The sequence below is a fragment of the Rhinichthys klamathensis genome, unplaced genomic scaffold (assembly GCF_029890125.1).
Source record: "Rhinichthys klamathensis goyatoka isolate OS25496 unplaced genomic scaffold, OSU_Roscu_1.1 h1tg000071l_1, whole genome shotgun sequence".
Classification (NCBI taxonomy): Eukaryota; Metazoa; Chordata; class Actinopteri; order Cypriniformes; family Leuciscidae; genus Rhinichthys; species Rhinichthys klamathensis.
The window spans coordinates 370297-387939 of NW_026606614.1; the positions used below are offsets into that span (position 1 = coordinate 370297).

A 17643-nucleotide genomic window follows, 5' to 3' on the forward strand; every position below is an offset into this window, starting at 1 on the left:
AGTGCAGAAGACCGTCTTGTGTGAGGCAGGAATGTTATCACGGTGCATTTGGGACTGGTCCTCCTAATTACAGGAGGGTAAGTTTGGTTAGGCCAGAGGCACTGTGTAATTACTATGATTGCAATGCTTTAGACATAAGTCTATCCTGGCCTACAGTTCCTTTTGAAGAATGAGGCCCAGAAAAGACACACTGTGTGTTAACTATATTAAATGTGTACCTTGTATTGTTAAAGCAACACCAAGTAACTTTTCCTCTGCGGTCGCCCTACAGGTTGGAAGCAGAATTGTCCATTACCGCTGTCGTAAATAATTTAGCCTACCGCAGCCTACTGTCGCACGCACGCTCATTGTTTATCCAGCACCGGCTTCGGAATGAACGATGTCCACAGATAAGGTAGAGTATGTTGCATGATTTCATGAAAGTATGACGTATTGCGACATCAGAAATGAAGAAAAACAAAATAATGACTATTGTAATGCTTGACGTAAAGCAAGTCAAATTTGTAGTTTTCTTATGTCTCATTAGAACTACAGAAACTCGACCCGATCTGGCAATCTTACATAGCGTGGTTATAGCAGATATAGGACCGCAAAGCGGAGTGTTACGTCCCTTTTAATGTTGTCTAGAGATTAAGGGAATAACACTTTTAAAAATGGTGTGTGTGTGCCTCAAAGTGCAGGACAGAGCAAGAAAAGAAAGCGTACTCCTCAAATTCAGCTCAAAGGGATTTATTAATCCACAGTGCCACGAAGAGTGAATGAAGAAAGTAATATTTACAATATATACAAACAATGAATACGAACAATAACAAAATAACGACTTTAAACACAAACAAAAACACAAGGTGGGAAGGCGAGCGCACGAGAGATGCCAAATCAAAGAAATCAATAAAACAAAACAAACTAGCTAAAAGTTAATTCGACTAACCTAAGTACCAAACAAAAAATGTAGAAAAGAAATCTTCGGCGTCAAGACGCTCTAACTAAACTACACTAACTAAATAACAAAACTTACAAATTGGGCACTCTCCTAAACTAGTGTGTCTAACATATTCACAAATCCTAAGTGCAAAGTGTATGTCGCGCGACCTACTAACCTGCTCTCTTCCCAGCTTTACACACTCCGTGTAAACTGGTCAGCCTGAACAGTATCCTCAAAACACAATGCAACAATTTAACAGAACACGAATGTTAGACACACAGACAAATCACTGACAGCCAGTCAAACAAGCGCAACAAACAAAAAGTGAGCAAACAGCTGTTGACATGGAAGTGATCACGGGCATTTGAATGAAGTGGTGAGATGTGATTGGATGAGGTGAACCGAAACGTCATCATCCTTCATTAAGATTGACAGGTGGTAGATTGATTCAACGAAGACCTGAAACACACACACCAGAACAACAACAACACCAAACTACACACATCTCCATATTGCAACACTTTGAATACGTACGAGTACGTAACAGGAGGCATAAGTGCCTTTCACCCTGTTACGACTTGAACCACTGAAACGATTTTGAAACATTATTTTAAGGTAGAAAACTTACTTAGTGTTGCTTTAAAGAGGACATAGGCAGAGCAGTTATTATTTTTTTTTTATGTTTTTTTTTTTTAACACAGGCAGTGGAATGCCATTTGATTTTACAGTGAGATACGCATATTGGATATATGTTTTTAAAATCGTCCTAATGTGCTATGAAATAACAACAGATTCTGTATATAAGTACTGTGTGGAAATGACTGTGTGGAAAAGAAAGTAACTATCAATTTCAGCATATCCCCAGCAGCCTGGTTATTAGAAACTGTCCCTGAGTACTGTCATTGCAAGGTTGCAAAGAAGTTCTTAATTGCTTTCTCATTCTTTCTTTTTAGGGTGTAACTTTATTGGTAACACTTTACAGTAATGTCCCATTAGTTAAATAATTAACTAACAATAAGCAATACATTTGTTATGGTATATAATAATCTTTGTTAAAGGTGCACCATGCAGGAATTCCGTTTTTGTCAAACAGCGACCCCTAGAATCGCTGTGGAGTACTTGTACTGTCGTAAATAGCACTCACGCAGAGATGGCTCTGCACTCACGGCCTGATCCCCTCCCCCTGTACACCGGTACCTGTTCAGTAGGATGGACGCTGTAACGAGTTGAAATAAGGTGTGGCCCCTTTAAGAGCTGCGCGCCCTGTTTAACTGTCGGCAGTCTGTATTGTATGTGCGCCTCGAACACCATGGGCCCTATTTTAACGATCTAAAACGCAAGTGGCAAAGCGCAAGTAACTTTGTGGGCGGATCCCGGCGCTGTTGCTATTTTCCCGGCGGGATAAATGCCTCTTGCGCCTGGCGCAAATCTAAAAGGGGTTGGTCTGAAGTAGCTTCATTATTCATAGGTGTGGTTTGGGCGTAACGTGAAATAAACCAATCAGAGCGTCATCTCACATTCTCTTTAAGAGCAGGCGCGCTTGTTCTAAAGCGGATTCCTATTATAACGCCGGATTTGCCAGGCGCGCGCCAGGAGCGGTTCACAGCCGAGGAGAGCAACGTTCTCGTCAGGGCCGTAAAACACAGAGAAGTGACATTGGGGATGGAGAAACCCACCCAAATTAACTTCTGTTGAACAGGCGTATGATAATTTGGGTAAATGTGTAAGCTACATGTATGCTTTTATAATAAATTGTCTATCTATCTATCTATCTATCTATCTATCTATCTATCTATCTATCTATCTATCTATCTATCTATCTATCTATCTATCTATCTATCTATCGTAATAATGTATGATTTGCAAAAATGAAAACTGCTGCTTAGATGAGAGAATCAAAGTGTATGCATTGATTATGGCCAAGCATGCGCCCTTAAAATAGCATAATGAACAACGCGCAACGCGCCACTGACTTAAGACTAGTTTTTTTTTGGTCAGTGGCGCATTTATTTTATAGAACAGCAAAATAGCATGAGGGAAAGTTTGCGCCGGAACACGCCTCCTCTTTGCGCTGAACCGCCCCGGGGAGCGCAAGTGTATTTCTTAGTTAACCGACGTGTGTCTGTGGAGGGAAAAGCCCGCTTTGCGCGGGTGCAAAATAGGAATGATACATGCGTCAGTGTACAAAGTCATTTGCGCCGAGTGCAAGATAGGGCCCGACATGTATACGGCGCCGGGTTATTTCTGTTTGATGCTTATTTTATCAGAATTTTATCAGATCTTTTTTGCCGTAAAGCAATTCGTTACATCGCGAGACACTTCCTGATGTGCGCGCCGGCTCAAAGTTGCAAGTGTGTTTTTTCCGCTCACATGCGATACGGGGGTGCGAAACGACCACCATTCAACCCGAAAAGAGTAATATAACCATTCCAATGACTCCGAAGCTGTTCGTTGAGGTAAAAAACCTGCATAGTTCACCTTTAATGTTAGATAATATAAATACAATTGTTCATTGTTATCTCATGTCAGCTCGGGTCCATTAAATAACATTAACATATATCTTTTGATTGTTCATTAAATGCTGTAGAATCATTTTTCATTGCTAGTTCATATTAAGGCCATGTTTACACGGAAACGATCTGAAGAGAAAACGCAAAAGTGGCGTTTCGTTTTCACTTTTTATTCTGCGTTTAGACGAGCGTTATGGGGGGGAAATCTGCGTGCATATGGAGACGCAAAAGTGTTAGAAATGCGATGTAGTATGCACTCCAGGCGGCTAGGTGGCAATGTGAAGCACTGCCACACAACAACAACAAGTCCGTGCGCCTGCGTACAACCTTCCTTCTACTTCTCTCCCTAGTAGCGCGAAATTGAAAAGACTCTTGGACGTTTATCAGAGCTGCTAGGGCAACTTGAAGGTCCGACGGTTGGAAATAATCCGACATGTTGGTTGTTATTTTCCTGTACTGGCGCATGCCTGTGACGTAAATGCGTACGCGACGAGAGCCGCCATGAGCAGATTTGCGTTTTTACCCGTTTAGACGGAAGATTTCTTTTTAAGATTTCCACTTTGGAGGGTGGTTTCACTTTTTTTGCGTTTTTAAGCCCCAAAAACGCCGTCGCCGTGTAAACGAAAGGCACATCCGATAAAATATTATTACGTTTTCACCCGGAATAGTTTTCGTGTAAACAGGGCCTAAGTTAACTAATGTTAACAAAATGGAACCTTGTTATAAAGTGTTACCACGTTGCCTCATGTCCTGCTAGGACAGGTAGAAATGTAAAAATGAAATACTGAACTTTATAAGATAGAGAGTTCAAAATAATTTAACTTACATCCAACAACACACTATATGTGCTTCTTTTTTCTGCTTTCAGTTTAACACATCCTTCTTAAATAACAGGAAGGGAGTGCATTCCAAAATAAAGTTGTTTGTGGCCACCTTTTATGTCCAGCCGAAGAATTTAACAAACTTAATTTTTACACAGAAGTTCCTGTTGCATTCAGGCAGGGAACAGATGGCAGCTGTGAGTTTGGTTTCAACCCTTGAACATTAAGTTTTAGTAACGTGACTCATTTATCATTCTACTCCATTCATAGAAATCTTGAGGTCGATTGCATCAGACTTTCCTCCCAGAGTTCTTTGATTCCACACTAGTAGAAACCTTGTAATATTGTACCAAGTTGAAATCATAGCAACGGCCCTGCAGATGTATAGGACAAAAAGATTAGATTTTAACTCATTGTTAAACACGGCTACTGTTTGCATGCCCTTGTTTAACAAAAGTGATTTGTTAAGTAAATGTTCAACAAAGGTCTGGTTACCTAGCTGCAATCCACTGAAATACAGAGCCCAGTATGTAGCATCATCCTCTGAAAAATCAAGAGGGAGGACATAAAGAAAACACCCTCATTCGGGGGTGTTTTAATGCAGGAAACAAAAAATTTAATTCTCTTGTAAATGACCTGTAAAGTGCATTTGTGGGCGTGTTGTTCACTCAGATGCCTCAAATCTCAAGCCCTGCAGTTTTTGAATGAGGAATATGCAGATTATGTATATTTGCCTATTATGGCAATTGTGAAATACATTTTGTTAATGAGACCCCCAATGAAAAGTGTGTTGTTGTTTTTTCATGCATATGAACTTAAAGTTGGTAAAGGTTTAGCATTTTTGCATGTGTCCGGTCACCTCTGGTTCACCTCTTCTTTGCTTCACTTCATGCGTTTGTGCAGGTGGTGTCCTTCAGTAATAAAGACAGGCTCTACACACAATATTGTTTTCCTCTGTAGCCAAAAGAGAATTCTTCATTAGTTTGCAAAAGGGATCCAGGTTCACACAAGCAAGCCGGCCTGATTCTGGCCATTTTCAATGCCTGCTCAAATAGGGTGTGTTAAGTTAAACACTGTGATTGAGGAAGCTTTTGTAAGCCCATCGAAAATTATACCAAATAAATAGTAAGTTCTTCAAATTCAAGGTGCCGAACACTGTGAAAATGTAAGTAGTCCATGATTTATTTTTCCTATCTTTGTTTTGTACTATCCCACAATGTGTAAGAAACATAAAATATTATGATTTAGGAAAAGGAAAGTGTCTGATTAAATTGATGAGCACTTAATCCATAAATGTCAGTCTTTGGAAAGGTTTCTCATAGGTTCACATAAATGGACGTCTATGTCCCAGAAGGCAGTGCTTCTTTGCACATGTTTCAGATAAACTTAAATTTTCCCAAAAGTAACATTGAAGCCAAAAGAATGTGGAAAATAGTTGTTGTAGTAGTAGCACTGCTGGGGAAAGCTGTCTGCGTGGAGTCACTTTGGTGTAGGAAATCTCAAAAGAGACCTAAACTCAACTGATTTGTGTGCTGCCACTTTTGCTGACCCCAGGTGCTAGTTTTTGAAGCTGTAATTCTCGACGAAACTTAGCTGTGCTCTTAATTTAAGACTCGTTTTTCTTGACAGTAGATACAATGACTTTCCTCATCAATATAAACTTCTGATGGATTTTACTCAATCTGAAACATTTGCCACCTGTTGCACAGTCATTTGGTATTTAAAAGATGTGGCTCCTGCAATTTATTTACAATGCATCTTTAAACAACGCATGAGCTAACATGTTATTATGTTTTCAGATTAAGCATTGAATCAAAGTAAAACTTTTTTTTATTTTACCAAACAGCTTAAAAGCCCATATCAAACTTTTAAGAGCCCCCCAAAAATGGTCACTGGCAAAACATTCAACTTCATTAAATAAAATGTTTACAATTTATATGTTGCTTGGAAAAAATCTGGTTAATTTCCAAAGGCCGCAGCTGAGAAAGTTGATGTTTGCCACCATAATGTAGTGTAGTTACGGCATTTGCCAGCAGGGGCTATCTTAACCATGCATAACCAGCCAAATCTTGAACCCTTGTTTAAAGCCACATGTTTTTTGGTTTGGTCTCTACTGGATCAAATTCTGGTCCAACACAATCTTTTTGCTCATCTTCCTGCCCAACTGATTGCCCACTTAACTTCCTCCACCCTTGGCAGTGTCCACAGTTGGCGAGCTCCATCTCAGTCCTCTGAGTGGAACACCAGCTCTTCAAGGGTGTTTTGTAGATGGCCAGAGGACACCTGTGCTGACTGTTTATTTTCTTGCACAAACACCCAAGCAATGTGTTTATGATTGGAAAAGCCAAGCACATGAGTAAACATTTGCTTAAATCCCTTCTCCCCTTCAACCTCTGTATAAACAACCTTATTTTGTCCTTTCCTCCTTTTTTTCTTTTTTTTTGGGAATTTTTGACACATTCTTTTCTTCTCACGGCCACATAACTCGACACAATCCTATTTCTGTATTTCCCAAAAAGTCGTGTCATAGTTCCACCACCTGCTTTGAATTTGCTGTCCCACAGTAACAAGTCTTGATTACTTTCTTTTCTTTCTCTCAGTTTCTTCTTTTGAATATATATCAAACTATTTTAAAATTCTCAAAGTAAATCCAGATTTAAATGTCCAGCTGCCAAAATGAGCTACCCGTCATTCGGTATGGTTAAGTTGTACATTTTTGTTCCCCGTGCCAGGACATCTGTCTTCTGACACACCCTGTCATTAAAAGAAAAAGGAAACAGCATCTTTTGATTATTTTCATTCGTATTGGATACATTTGAATAGAAATAGAGTCTGTCAAAGACATTAAAAAAGATGTTAAACATCATGACCGCTAAGTTCAAATAATTTGTTGTAGCCACACTGTGTTGTCCTGTATTGAGATTTTTAAAATAATTTTAAATACTGATTTTTATATAGAGAGAGTTTTAAAATGGTCAGAAAATCTTAAAACCTCTAAACACTAAACAACTAAACATTATACGTTTTTACTTCATTAACTTGTCCTCTACAGTCCAAAGTCTCATGCAAATGTAAAATTTTACATTTACAGAATTACAGGCTTCACTCCATGCAGGTTTGAAAATTTGCAGACACTTCATATTTAAAACATTTTAGGGGTTCCCAACATGGGATAATTTTATGTATAGTTTTAATTCTTTCTTTTTTTTTTTTTTTTTTTTTATAAATTGTATTATTTAAAAAGTTTCCAAACATACTTTATCAGAAATAATTGAAATAGCCCATTAAACGTGAAAGTATTTTGCAATCATTTAAGACATTTCTCTGCATATAGAACGTTTAGGGAAAGTAATATATATACATATATGTATATATTCAATTTACTGTTCATATATTATGTGATTTTTTTTTTTCTCAGATTTTATTTGTGCATTTTTGCCCTAGGATAATGGCAGGTGGGTTATGTAAATACAGAGGTGAGGAATATCTATGTTGAAAAGAAAAAAAATGTGCATCGTGTTGCCAGTTTAGAGGATTTTTGTTTGAAGCCCTGTGAAGTCCTGTAGAGTACTTCCAGGCCCTCTTAGTTTTCTAGAGGCCAAATGCAATTCTGGCTGATCCCAACAGAAGCAGAACACCTCAGCACATCTGGACTCACCGCTGCATCTATTACACAACCCCACTATGTGAAGTCACGTCCAAGTCAAATAAGCACCCCCCCCCCCCCCCTCCCCCCTTAAAGAACACCTAAAGAGGGACAAGGGTAAGCCTGCCAAAAAAAAAGGACTCCGACCTCAAGCATTCCTCTCATCCAGGTCATGTTTTCATTACCCCGACAAATTTACACAGTTGTTAGTGATGGCCTGGGATTCCTCCTAAAGCACAACCCACCAATAATAAACAGAGGCCAGCTGACACCCTCCGACACCTGCAAGCCTCCCTGACAGTACAGGATTGTTCCCAGGCCGGAGAGCACCAAGAGGCCCTGCTTTCCACTCAAAGTGTTATCCATTCAAGAGGATGCCACCATACCACCCTGACACACACACGTCTGAACCCTGAAAGAAATGCATCATTGGTAAATCCTACCAGAGAAAACACCCTCACGAACCAGCCAGACTGGTGATAAAGCCACTCAGTTTGTTCTCTTCATTTAAAGCCACACTGCTCAAGAGTGGGTATGTGAGAGTATCTTATCAAATGTGCTGTTCAGAAAGCTTTCTTGTCAATGTGTCTTCAAACCTTTGACACTGTCAAACCAGAACTTTTCAGGAGATGCAGCACACTTTATGGATATTTTTCAGATGTATTGAAAAATTGCAGATTTTGACTTGTGGCCAGATTTACTAACAGTTTGCGCCAGCGCGCAAAGACATACAATGAAAAATTTGCACTGAAAAGCCGCAGACACGGTTATTTTGCGGCTATCCTTATTGCATATGCATTTGTAGGAGTTTCCCTTTCAGGCGCAAAATTTATGGGAGGAGAGTATTTAAATGAATCACATCTCATCAATGTACTGTTGTTTGCGTCATTATTTCCCACCAAAAAAAAGCACGTCTTAAACCAGACGCTACCTGGTAGATTGCATTGGTCATTTTGGAAATTATCTGACAGCGTCTGTGTTCCTTAATTTGTTCGTCGTCAGTAGATCACGCACAGAACTTTCCACTCCACTTTCATCGGCGCTGTTTTGGAATTGCGCTCTCATGCTAATTTGGCGTTTAGTAAATCTGCCCCATAGACTACAAAAAAACATTACAAAAAGTTTTGACTGATGTGATAAGATGCTAAATATTTTCATTAAAACGTGTACTATTTACACTACCGTTCAAGAGTTTGGTATCAGTGAATAAAAAAAAAAAAAAGAGAAATTAACTTTTATTCAGCAGGGATACATTAAATTGATCAAAAGGGACAGTAAAGACGTTTATAATGTTACAAAAGATTTATTTTGCTGTTCTTTTGAACTTTCTGTTCATAAAAGAATCCTGAAAAATGTATCATGGTTTCCACAGAAATAATTAAGTAGCACTTCTATTTTTAACATTGTCAACTGAACTGATTGTTTTTTTAATTTCAGTAACTAATATGGTATCAATATATTGTGTATCCCTAATGTTGGGAAAATATTGGGAAAATGCAGATACTTTCAGCCCTTTTTAGTTCATTCATAACTGACATAGTATAAGTTATGTTTGCTTATAAGTCGCTGTTTCTTCTATATCAGATACAGTAACAGAGGAAACTTGTTGATGGTACAACACCTGTTCTGTTAAACTACGGGAAACTGATGGAAACAGTCAGATCTGTTTTATCACTTGGCCTGTGGACTTATGAGGGCGAGAGGAAACCTTTCTGCCATTGTATTACTGTGGGCTAGAGGGTTTTGATCCCTCTTCTGCAATCGAAAGATGATCTCCAATCCTTGTTCTGCCCACTGTAATTCCTCGCCTTTGCCTGATGATTTCTTTTCAAGACTGACGGGGGAGCGCAAAAGCCACAGATAAGGTAGCTGGATCAGCCCCTGGCCAGCTGTGAACCCGATAGCATCTGTTTAAATCATCTAAAGGAGGACCGTTCCTTTTCAAGTCTGCACAGCTAGTTATCTCACTTTTATCCTGCACATGTAAGGAAAATCCACAGATGGCCAGGGTTCTGATAGAAATACACGTGATATCATTGACTATGCTATCAAAAAAAGGATGATTTCACAAAAGAAGTGTGACTCTGTCTCTCGCTGTCTCTTAGAGGTAAACAGATAAGCCAAAACAAAGACCCTCTTCACAGGAGATGTGGTTGGAAGTTATTCTTTCATCATTACCATCCAGACAAAACAACTGCTGACTGAACTGCAGTGTTTCTGTCCTCTATTCTGAAATGCACACCAGCAATACATTTTTTATTAGTATTATTTTTAATTCATGTTATGGACTGTTACACAATTTTCTTAAGGGTATATTTGTAACATAATCTTCCCTATTGCAATGATTTATATCTCTCCTTTGTCTAGTTTCTCAGGATAGCATATTGCACTCCAGATTATTTATACAGTATGTCCTCCTTTTTTTCTTGCAGTCCATCATTTTCATAAGGGACCGAAATTCTCGCGGACAGGAAATATCTGGGTATATAGACTACTCCCACCGACTAAAATCTGAAGACTTTGAACCATATTTCAGTGGAAAGAAAAGGTTTCTGCCAAAAACAACTGACTTAAGGTAAGCCTACTTATATTATGACCCATCTATGATGATTTCCGGTGACTATTGTTTTAATAGATGTGCTACTGAACATCTCAAAGGTTAGATTTTCTCAGATTAATGTGCATGAAAGCAGTATCCATCTGATCCCTGAAGCATTTGTCTTTGTGAAAAGGATATCCTCTCCAAAAAAAAGTCTGTGCACGAAATATCATGGAAACAAAAAAGACTTCCTCTTCAAAATGGAGGAAGATCAGGCAGCCATTATGAATAAAGGCTCTAATATTAATATTAGTCAAATAGTGATCCTCTTTAAACCAAGTTATGAAGTCATTACCATCCAAAAAGAGTCTTCATAGAGGTTACCTTTAAGAGGACTTAAGATCCATTTAAGATGATTAAAAACAGGAAATATATTTTAGTTTGGGGTCTTTACGTTAGAAGGATGCATTAAAATGATAAAATATTAGAATAAAGTTATTTTTTAAATGTTATATTAAAAATTTGAAAAATAATTTCAATAAATATTCAAACTTTCTGTTCATTAAAGGGAGAAGACACTATATTGTGGTTTCTGCTCTTTATTAAGCAGCACAACTGTTTTCAACATTGATAATAAGAAATGTTTCTTGAGCATCAAATCAGCATATCAAAATTATTTTTGAAGGATCATGTGAACCTGAAGACTTGACTGCATAAACTTGACTATTAGGAACAAGAGTAAAAAACAAATGTCAAGTAATACAATAAATAGGATGGGTCCATTCGTGTAATGCTTCACAATTCAGTTTTCAGACCATATACATTGCAAATGCAAAAATAAAAATAAAAATTAAACCAAATTTCCGGTTACTTAGCGGATAATTGCCATTTTCTGTCCTTTTTTCAATTTTACTTTTTCTAAATTGTGACTTCAGAAAATTTTAAAAGAGGACATATGATGGAAATTATCCATTAATGAAGTAACGGGGAAGTTACGAAATAAAAAATTAATGTTTGGTTTCATTTCTTTGAATTTTTCCACTGCATGGTCTGAAACCGTCTCAGGTTACGACTGTAACCATACTTCCCTGAGAAAGGGAACGAGACGATGCTTCAACGACGCTTTGGGAACGCCCCCAGCGTGAATGCGTCTGAAGCATCTATGTCAACTAGTCCAATGGAAAGAATGAGCGTCACAGGCGGGTGACGTCATGACCAGGAAGAGATAAAAGCGCATCCGGTGCAAACCGGCATTAGCTTCGAAAATTGCCGAAGCAAGCCGATCACAGGGATGCAGGAAGTATGGCAGGGTGACGTATGATCATCTCGTTCCCTTTCTCAGGGAACTATGGTTACAGTCGTAAACTGAGACGTTCTCTTTCGAGGGAACTTGCGATGCGTCAACGACGCTTTGGGAACAAGAATACCCGCCAGTGGCGTCAGGACCTTTTCTTTTGTGCCGAAGCCTTCTTCGTCTAAAGAACGGTCCTCAGATCCGGCTTCGACTTAGAAGGCTTCGGTTGAGAGTGTTGCGTCTGCTTCCAGTGTTTGTGTGGAGGTGCACGAGACGCAACACTCTCTTTCTGTTGCGCACGATATGAGGAGCTTGACGGCTGGGACTGCTCACGCCCAGCAGCCCCAGGGGGTTGGACACGACGAGGGAGATTTTTTTTTAAATGCCTCCGATTACTTCTTAGCTTCCTGGAATCTGTCGACGACCGCGTTAACTGCGTCGCCGAAGAGACCAGACGGTTCAATCGGAGCATCGAGGAGAAACGGTCTATCTTTCTCCTTAATCTCAGCGAGATTCAACCAGAGATGCCTCTCAGTGGCTACAAGGGCTGCCATAGACCGCCCAATTGCTCTGGCGGTCTCCTTTGTAGCCCTGAGAGACAAATCTGTGGCCCGACGAAGTTCACGAACCTCATCGGGCCCAACTCCCTCACTCCTATCCAAATCCCCCAGCAGGTCAGCTTGGTAAGCCTGGAGCACTTCCATCATATGAAGACATGCTCCGGCTTAACCTGCTGCCGTATACGCTTTGCCCAACAAATTAGATGTTGTCTTTAGGGGCTTGGTGGGCAAAGCCGAGGCCTTCAGAGACGATGCTGGACCGGGCGACAGATAACTTGCGAGAGTCTGTTCAGCCCGGGGCATCGACTCATATCCATACTCTTTCAACCCTCTTATACTTGAATATAAATGAACTTGAGGGCTGAAAAGACGTGACGAGTATGGCTTATTCCACGATCTAGACAGCTCACTGTGAAGATCGTGGAAAAAGGGAAGGCCTCGTGGTGGAGGTGAAACACTAGATGTTAGGAAGCGCTCGTCTAACTTGCTTTTGGAACGATCGCCCCTTTTCTAGGCTGGCCAATCAATATGTAATTTATCAACCGCACGAGTTATCACCTCCACCACCTCCTCATATGCTGGAGAAAGAGGTGGCGAATCTCCTTCCCCCATGTGTGTGCTTTCACTCGTCATGCTTAGTACATCAACCTCCTCAGGGGAAGAGCACTGAAGCAATGGCGGGCTCTCTCCCCGGGCGGAAGAAGCCGCTGAGCGGGCTTCCAACACCGGGGGGAGAGCACTGGATCTTCCGGGTAAGGAAGGAGAAAAGGCCCTCAGACCCATCTCCAACCCCTCCGAAAGATCCTTTTGCGATCCCCAGGAATGCATTCTCCGTGTTGCCTCAGCAACAGCGGGTCCTGCACCCTGAGGATCGCGAGCCTGGCCACTTTCATCAAACAGTGACAGGCGGGAGCGGAGCATGCGAAGCGGAAGCATCTTGCAATGCTGGCATTCAGCCCCCTCGAAGGCTGAAACCGCATGCTCCACTCCCAAACAAATCACACAAAGCTTGTGTGTATCCCCACCCGTTAAATAACGCGGGCAGGGAGAAGCACACTGTTTGTAGACTTGTTTCGCCATAACTCTTTCCAAATATATATCGAACAGACAACAATAAATAGACAGAGACAGAGTGACACAGATCGCTTGCTGAGGCAACAGAAGCTAATGCCAGTTTGCACCGGATGCGCTTTTATCTCTTCCTGGTCATGACGTCACCCGCCCGTGACGCTCATTCTTTCCATTGGACTAGTTGACATAGATGCTTCAGACGCTTTCACGCTGGGGGCGTTCCCAAAGCGCCGTTGACGCATCGCGAGTTCCCTCGAAAGGGAACTGAATTGTGAAGCGTTACATGGACCAGGTCGGATAAAACTTGAACATACACATTTTATATAACAAAAATTTGTGTTCTCCATTAGGTGTGCACTCCCATGAATGCCTTGCCCACTCTGCCAAAACAGGACATATAAAACTGTGAACCCCAAATAAATATTACCGTTTTTCTATGGTACATTTCTCGAATCATCCTCGACATTTGTAAAACAGTAAGTGCATTTCTCAAAACAATTAGTACAAATAGCAAAACACCATAGATTTCCTGCAAAAGCCAGTATGTGATTGATTATGACAACTTGTTCAACCATGTTGCATGTAAAGACTTATGCTATGAACTAATGCCTAAATGTTGTGGGGGGTGAGACAATTCAACAGAGACCCATTATAATACATTTTGATCAACATGACATAAGCAATTGATAATGTAGGAAACAGCAGAGAATTGTACATAATCATTTGCATGGATGTACCAAAGCATTTGCAACTTGTTCAAAGAAATTAGAAACTGCTTTTTTGATGTGCATAAGTGACACAATGATGTGAAGATTGAACAGGTAGTTTTGAGAATTTCAATTCTGATCTGAGAAATGTACCAAAGCGACTGAGAAAAACTGTAATAAAATAATGTGATGAAAGACTGCAGTCTGCAGTCTATGTTTAATACATACAGATATGTTTGTGTTTGTATATCCACATCCTAACTGCCACAGCACATTATCTAATCAAAGGAATTAAAGGAAGTACACTACAGCATAAGCATTCTCATTTCCTGTGTACTCTCCGCCCCATTTCTCTTTCACTCCCTATTTCTCTTTTAGTCACGTTTTTCTCTCTTTCTGTGTTCTCTCTTTCCTCCACCATCCTTCTCACGGGAACAATAAAAGGCAGTGCTTGTGGTTGCCACTAAGATGGAGCAGATGCTGTGTTCTTCCCGTACAGATGCATGAATCCACACTACAGCTGACAGACTTTGACTGCCTCACCACAAAAATATAGAGTACAAAAGTCATGGCCACCAGCTGAGGACAATCACATTCTTTTCAATGTAGAGAATTTTTAAACCGGCTGACAAAAGTGAAATTAACTAAAAAAAGATGGATGGATGGATGGATGGATGGATGGATGGATGGATAGATAGATAGATATAGATTTATATAGGAAAGACTTGGTGCTTTCTTTGGTTATATTGAATGGCACATTTACAGATTTCTCACTAATTCTAGTTTACAAACTGGACTATTCGCTTTCTCGTTGATCCATAGAGTTACAGCTGATGGATTTTAAAAACATTTTTAAAACACTCCATCAGGCTTTAGTTTGGTAACCATGGAGCACTGCCGTACACAAACATCCTTTTCTCTCTGTCTGTTTTATAGTGTAATGGTAAAGATGTAGACCTATCATTAACAGAACGATAATTGTTTCCACAAAGCCCTGGTTTTTCACACGTTGGTAAGTTAGTGTGGGTGGGGTGCCAGCTGCACTATGCATATTAAGCATTTCACGCATTTCATTAAGCAAACATTCATCACCTGGTGATGTCTGTCGAGACAATATGGGACCAAAATTGCCAAAGAACATGTCCAAATGAGGCAGGTTGCAAATCACAAAACAAATAGACCAAATGCTCAGATAGACCAAATACTCAGAGAGCCCAAGTCGGTCTTCCCGCTTCCTGTGACTCGAAAATGGAAAGGCTCTGGAGCATTTTTCTGCCCATCTTTTCATGTTCTCTGTTAAAATATCTCACATCTGTCCTGTTTCTTCGACCAAAAGTAAGTGGTTTACCATTGCATAAAAGTGGTCAACCCAAAAATGCTAATTGCTATATGGCGTTTCAGTATAAATAGACACAGAAAATGCTGTCAAACCTTATTTTAAAAAGGAGGAAGTGAATATGCATCCTTGCTTCTAAGTCCCTCACAAAGTTTTACATTTTGTATATGTCACAAACCATATGGAGTGAAGAAAAATTAAGACTTTCCATTTTTTTGTGAAGAAAAATCCATGTAGGACTAGAAAGTTTGATCCAAAAGGCAAACAGAATAACGGCTAAACTTGTTATTTCATGCATCACTGTATTTCTCCACAGAATCTTTGTCTTTTTGTGGGTCTGCCATGTTTACCGTGACGGTAGTCACTCCGATGGCAACCGAAGGAAGTCTTTCCTGTGATGCAAAATGCCAAGCGGAGACCCTGCGAGGATGTTTGATTCAGACCATTACATTTTATTTACATCTTGTTAGCTAGTCTTTTCATTTCAAGCACAATTTTGTTTGCTTTGGTGACTAGCACCATGGTTTCTGGTCACCTTGACAGGAAATGGCGGACAGAGAAGTTTGAGCTGTCTTTCCATCATGCGTTCTCTCTCTTACACACAGAGCCATATGTAATACATTTTTATAAACTGGAGATATTTCAAGATCGTAAAGCCATAGAATGGGCCTACTGAGCACTGGAAAAATTGACTTTAATCGTGTTCTTTTTTGGGTGTGTAAAGAAGGGCTGATCTAGGGCAAGCCTTGCAGGGAGACCGGCAACTGTCTTCCTGTGTTTTTAAGGACTTAATAACGTATTTTCAGTTCTATAAATACTTAACACCACAATGACATTAATCCCTGATTAATCTAGACTTATTATGGATTTATTCGATAATCCTAGTATCCATAAAATATTTTACTCTCATGCAAAAATCCAAGTGTCTTTATACTGACTTTATACTGAACCAGGGATTGCTACTAAACCAAATCGTCCCTAGCTTGAAATCAACCAAATGAGGATCATATCTCAAAAGGTTTTTTTATTTTGCATATAAGATTGTTTAATGATTTATATCGTTGAGGTTAAGGTCATAAACATTTTACAGATGCTGTTTATAAGGAGTTCTGGACTGTTAAGTAGCATTGCAGCAATACTAAACGTATAGAGCGCTGGCTTACGTCCACAGTGTTATCACAACGGAGAATAAAATGCTCTTGCATCCATGTGCCTCTCCCTCGGATTCATAAAGTGCCTCTCCCCAAAGTCCAGCTTTGTTCTTGGACCACAAACTACTGCTTGGGAAAAGCTGAGGTCCATTGGAGCAACCCTCACTGCCTCAGAGTGTGACATTTAGATTTCTTTTTCTGCAAAGCAGCTGTTTTCCAGCAGTTGAGCTTATTATGAGAACCACGAACACAGGCCAGACAGTCTCTTTTTTCACTATTTCTCATTGCCTGCATTAAATACATTTATATCTATTCTCACTGCCATTTTGAGTGGCCTGCTGGTTCTCAATCTTTACATTGATCAGTGTGGACAGAGGAATTTTTGGTTGTAGCTTTGAGAAAGTTTTTCTTTAGCCCTGGAATGTCTTGAAAGTTTAGTAGAAGCTCAAGTGTGAATGCAGATTTTTGAAGTTGGACATCTATTATTGAACATATTCAAATAAATGTCCCAGAGTCTCTGTATTCAGTTAGAGGGAAACGGATATGTCAGTGAAACGTCTGTCCAACAAGCATGCCAAAGGCTAAAATAGTAAAATGGCTAACTTTCAAAGTAACAAGCCTTCCCTTTAAGAATTTCACGTGGAAAAATGGAGAAAAAATTTGTAGAAAAACGAAAAAAGGTACTGGTAATTTTCTTCCGAGATATTGTCTGTTAAGTTTACGGAAATTTCCTTTAGCCCTAGAAAGCAATGCGATGTGTAGCCTAATTCAAAATATGGGTAAAACACCTGTGAAAAATCTATTTGGAAAATTAAAAATTCCTTCATATTAACACAGTACATGTGCCCTATTTTACAGACTGTTCTTATAGTGTACATTTGCCTATGCAATGAAACTGAAAAAACTGTAAAAAATATATATATCTTATAATTGTTTAACGTGCATGCACCTGCCTTTCTGGTTCCCTACACCAAAAAGTCCTTATGTCTTGCGATTTGTGCTCTACACATTTAATAGCTGTCAGTTAAACTTTGCCAATTGAGTTAGACTTAGAAGGCATATAGAAAACTAATAGTGTATTATTTC

The 17643-nt window shown here is 39.7% G+C and overlaps 1 protein-coding gene across 1 annotated transcript in view; it reads left to right on the top strand.

Annotated features, from left to right (window-relative positions):
• The window catches only part of cfap299 (cilia and flagella associated protein 299), a 90474-nt gene that overhangs the window by 69246 nt on the left and 3585 nt on the right, over positions 1 to 17643 (top strand). The window contains exon 4 of the mRNA XM_056250563.1: positions 10332 to 10474. Coding sequence (XP_056106538.1) covers positions 10332 to 10474 — 143 coding nt within the window. The remainder of the gene's footprint in view (positions 1 to 10331; positions 10475 to 17643) is intronic.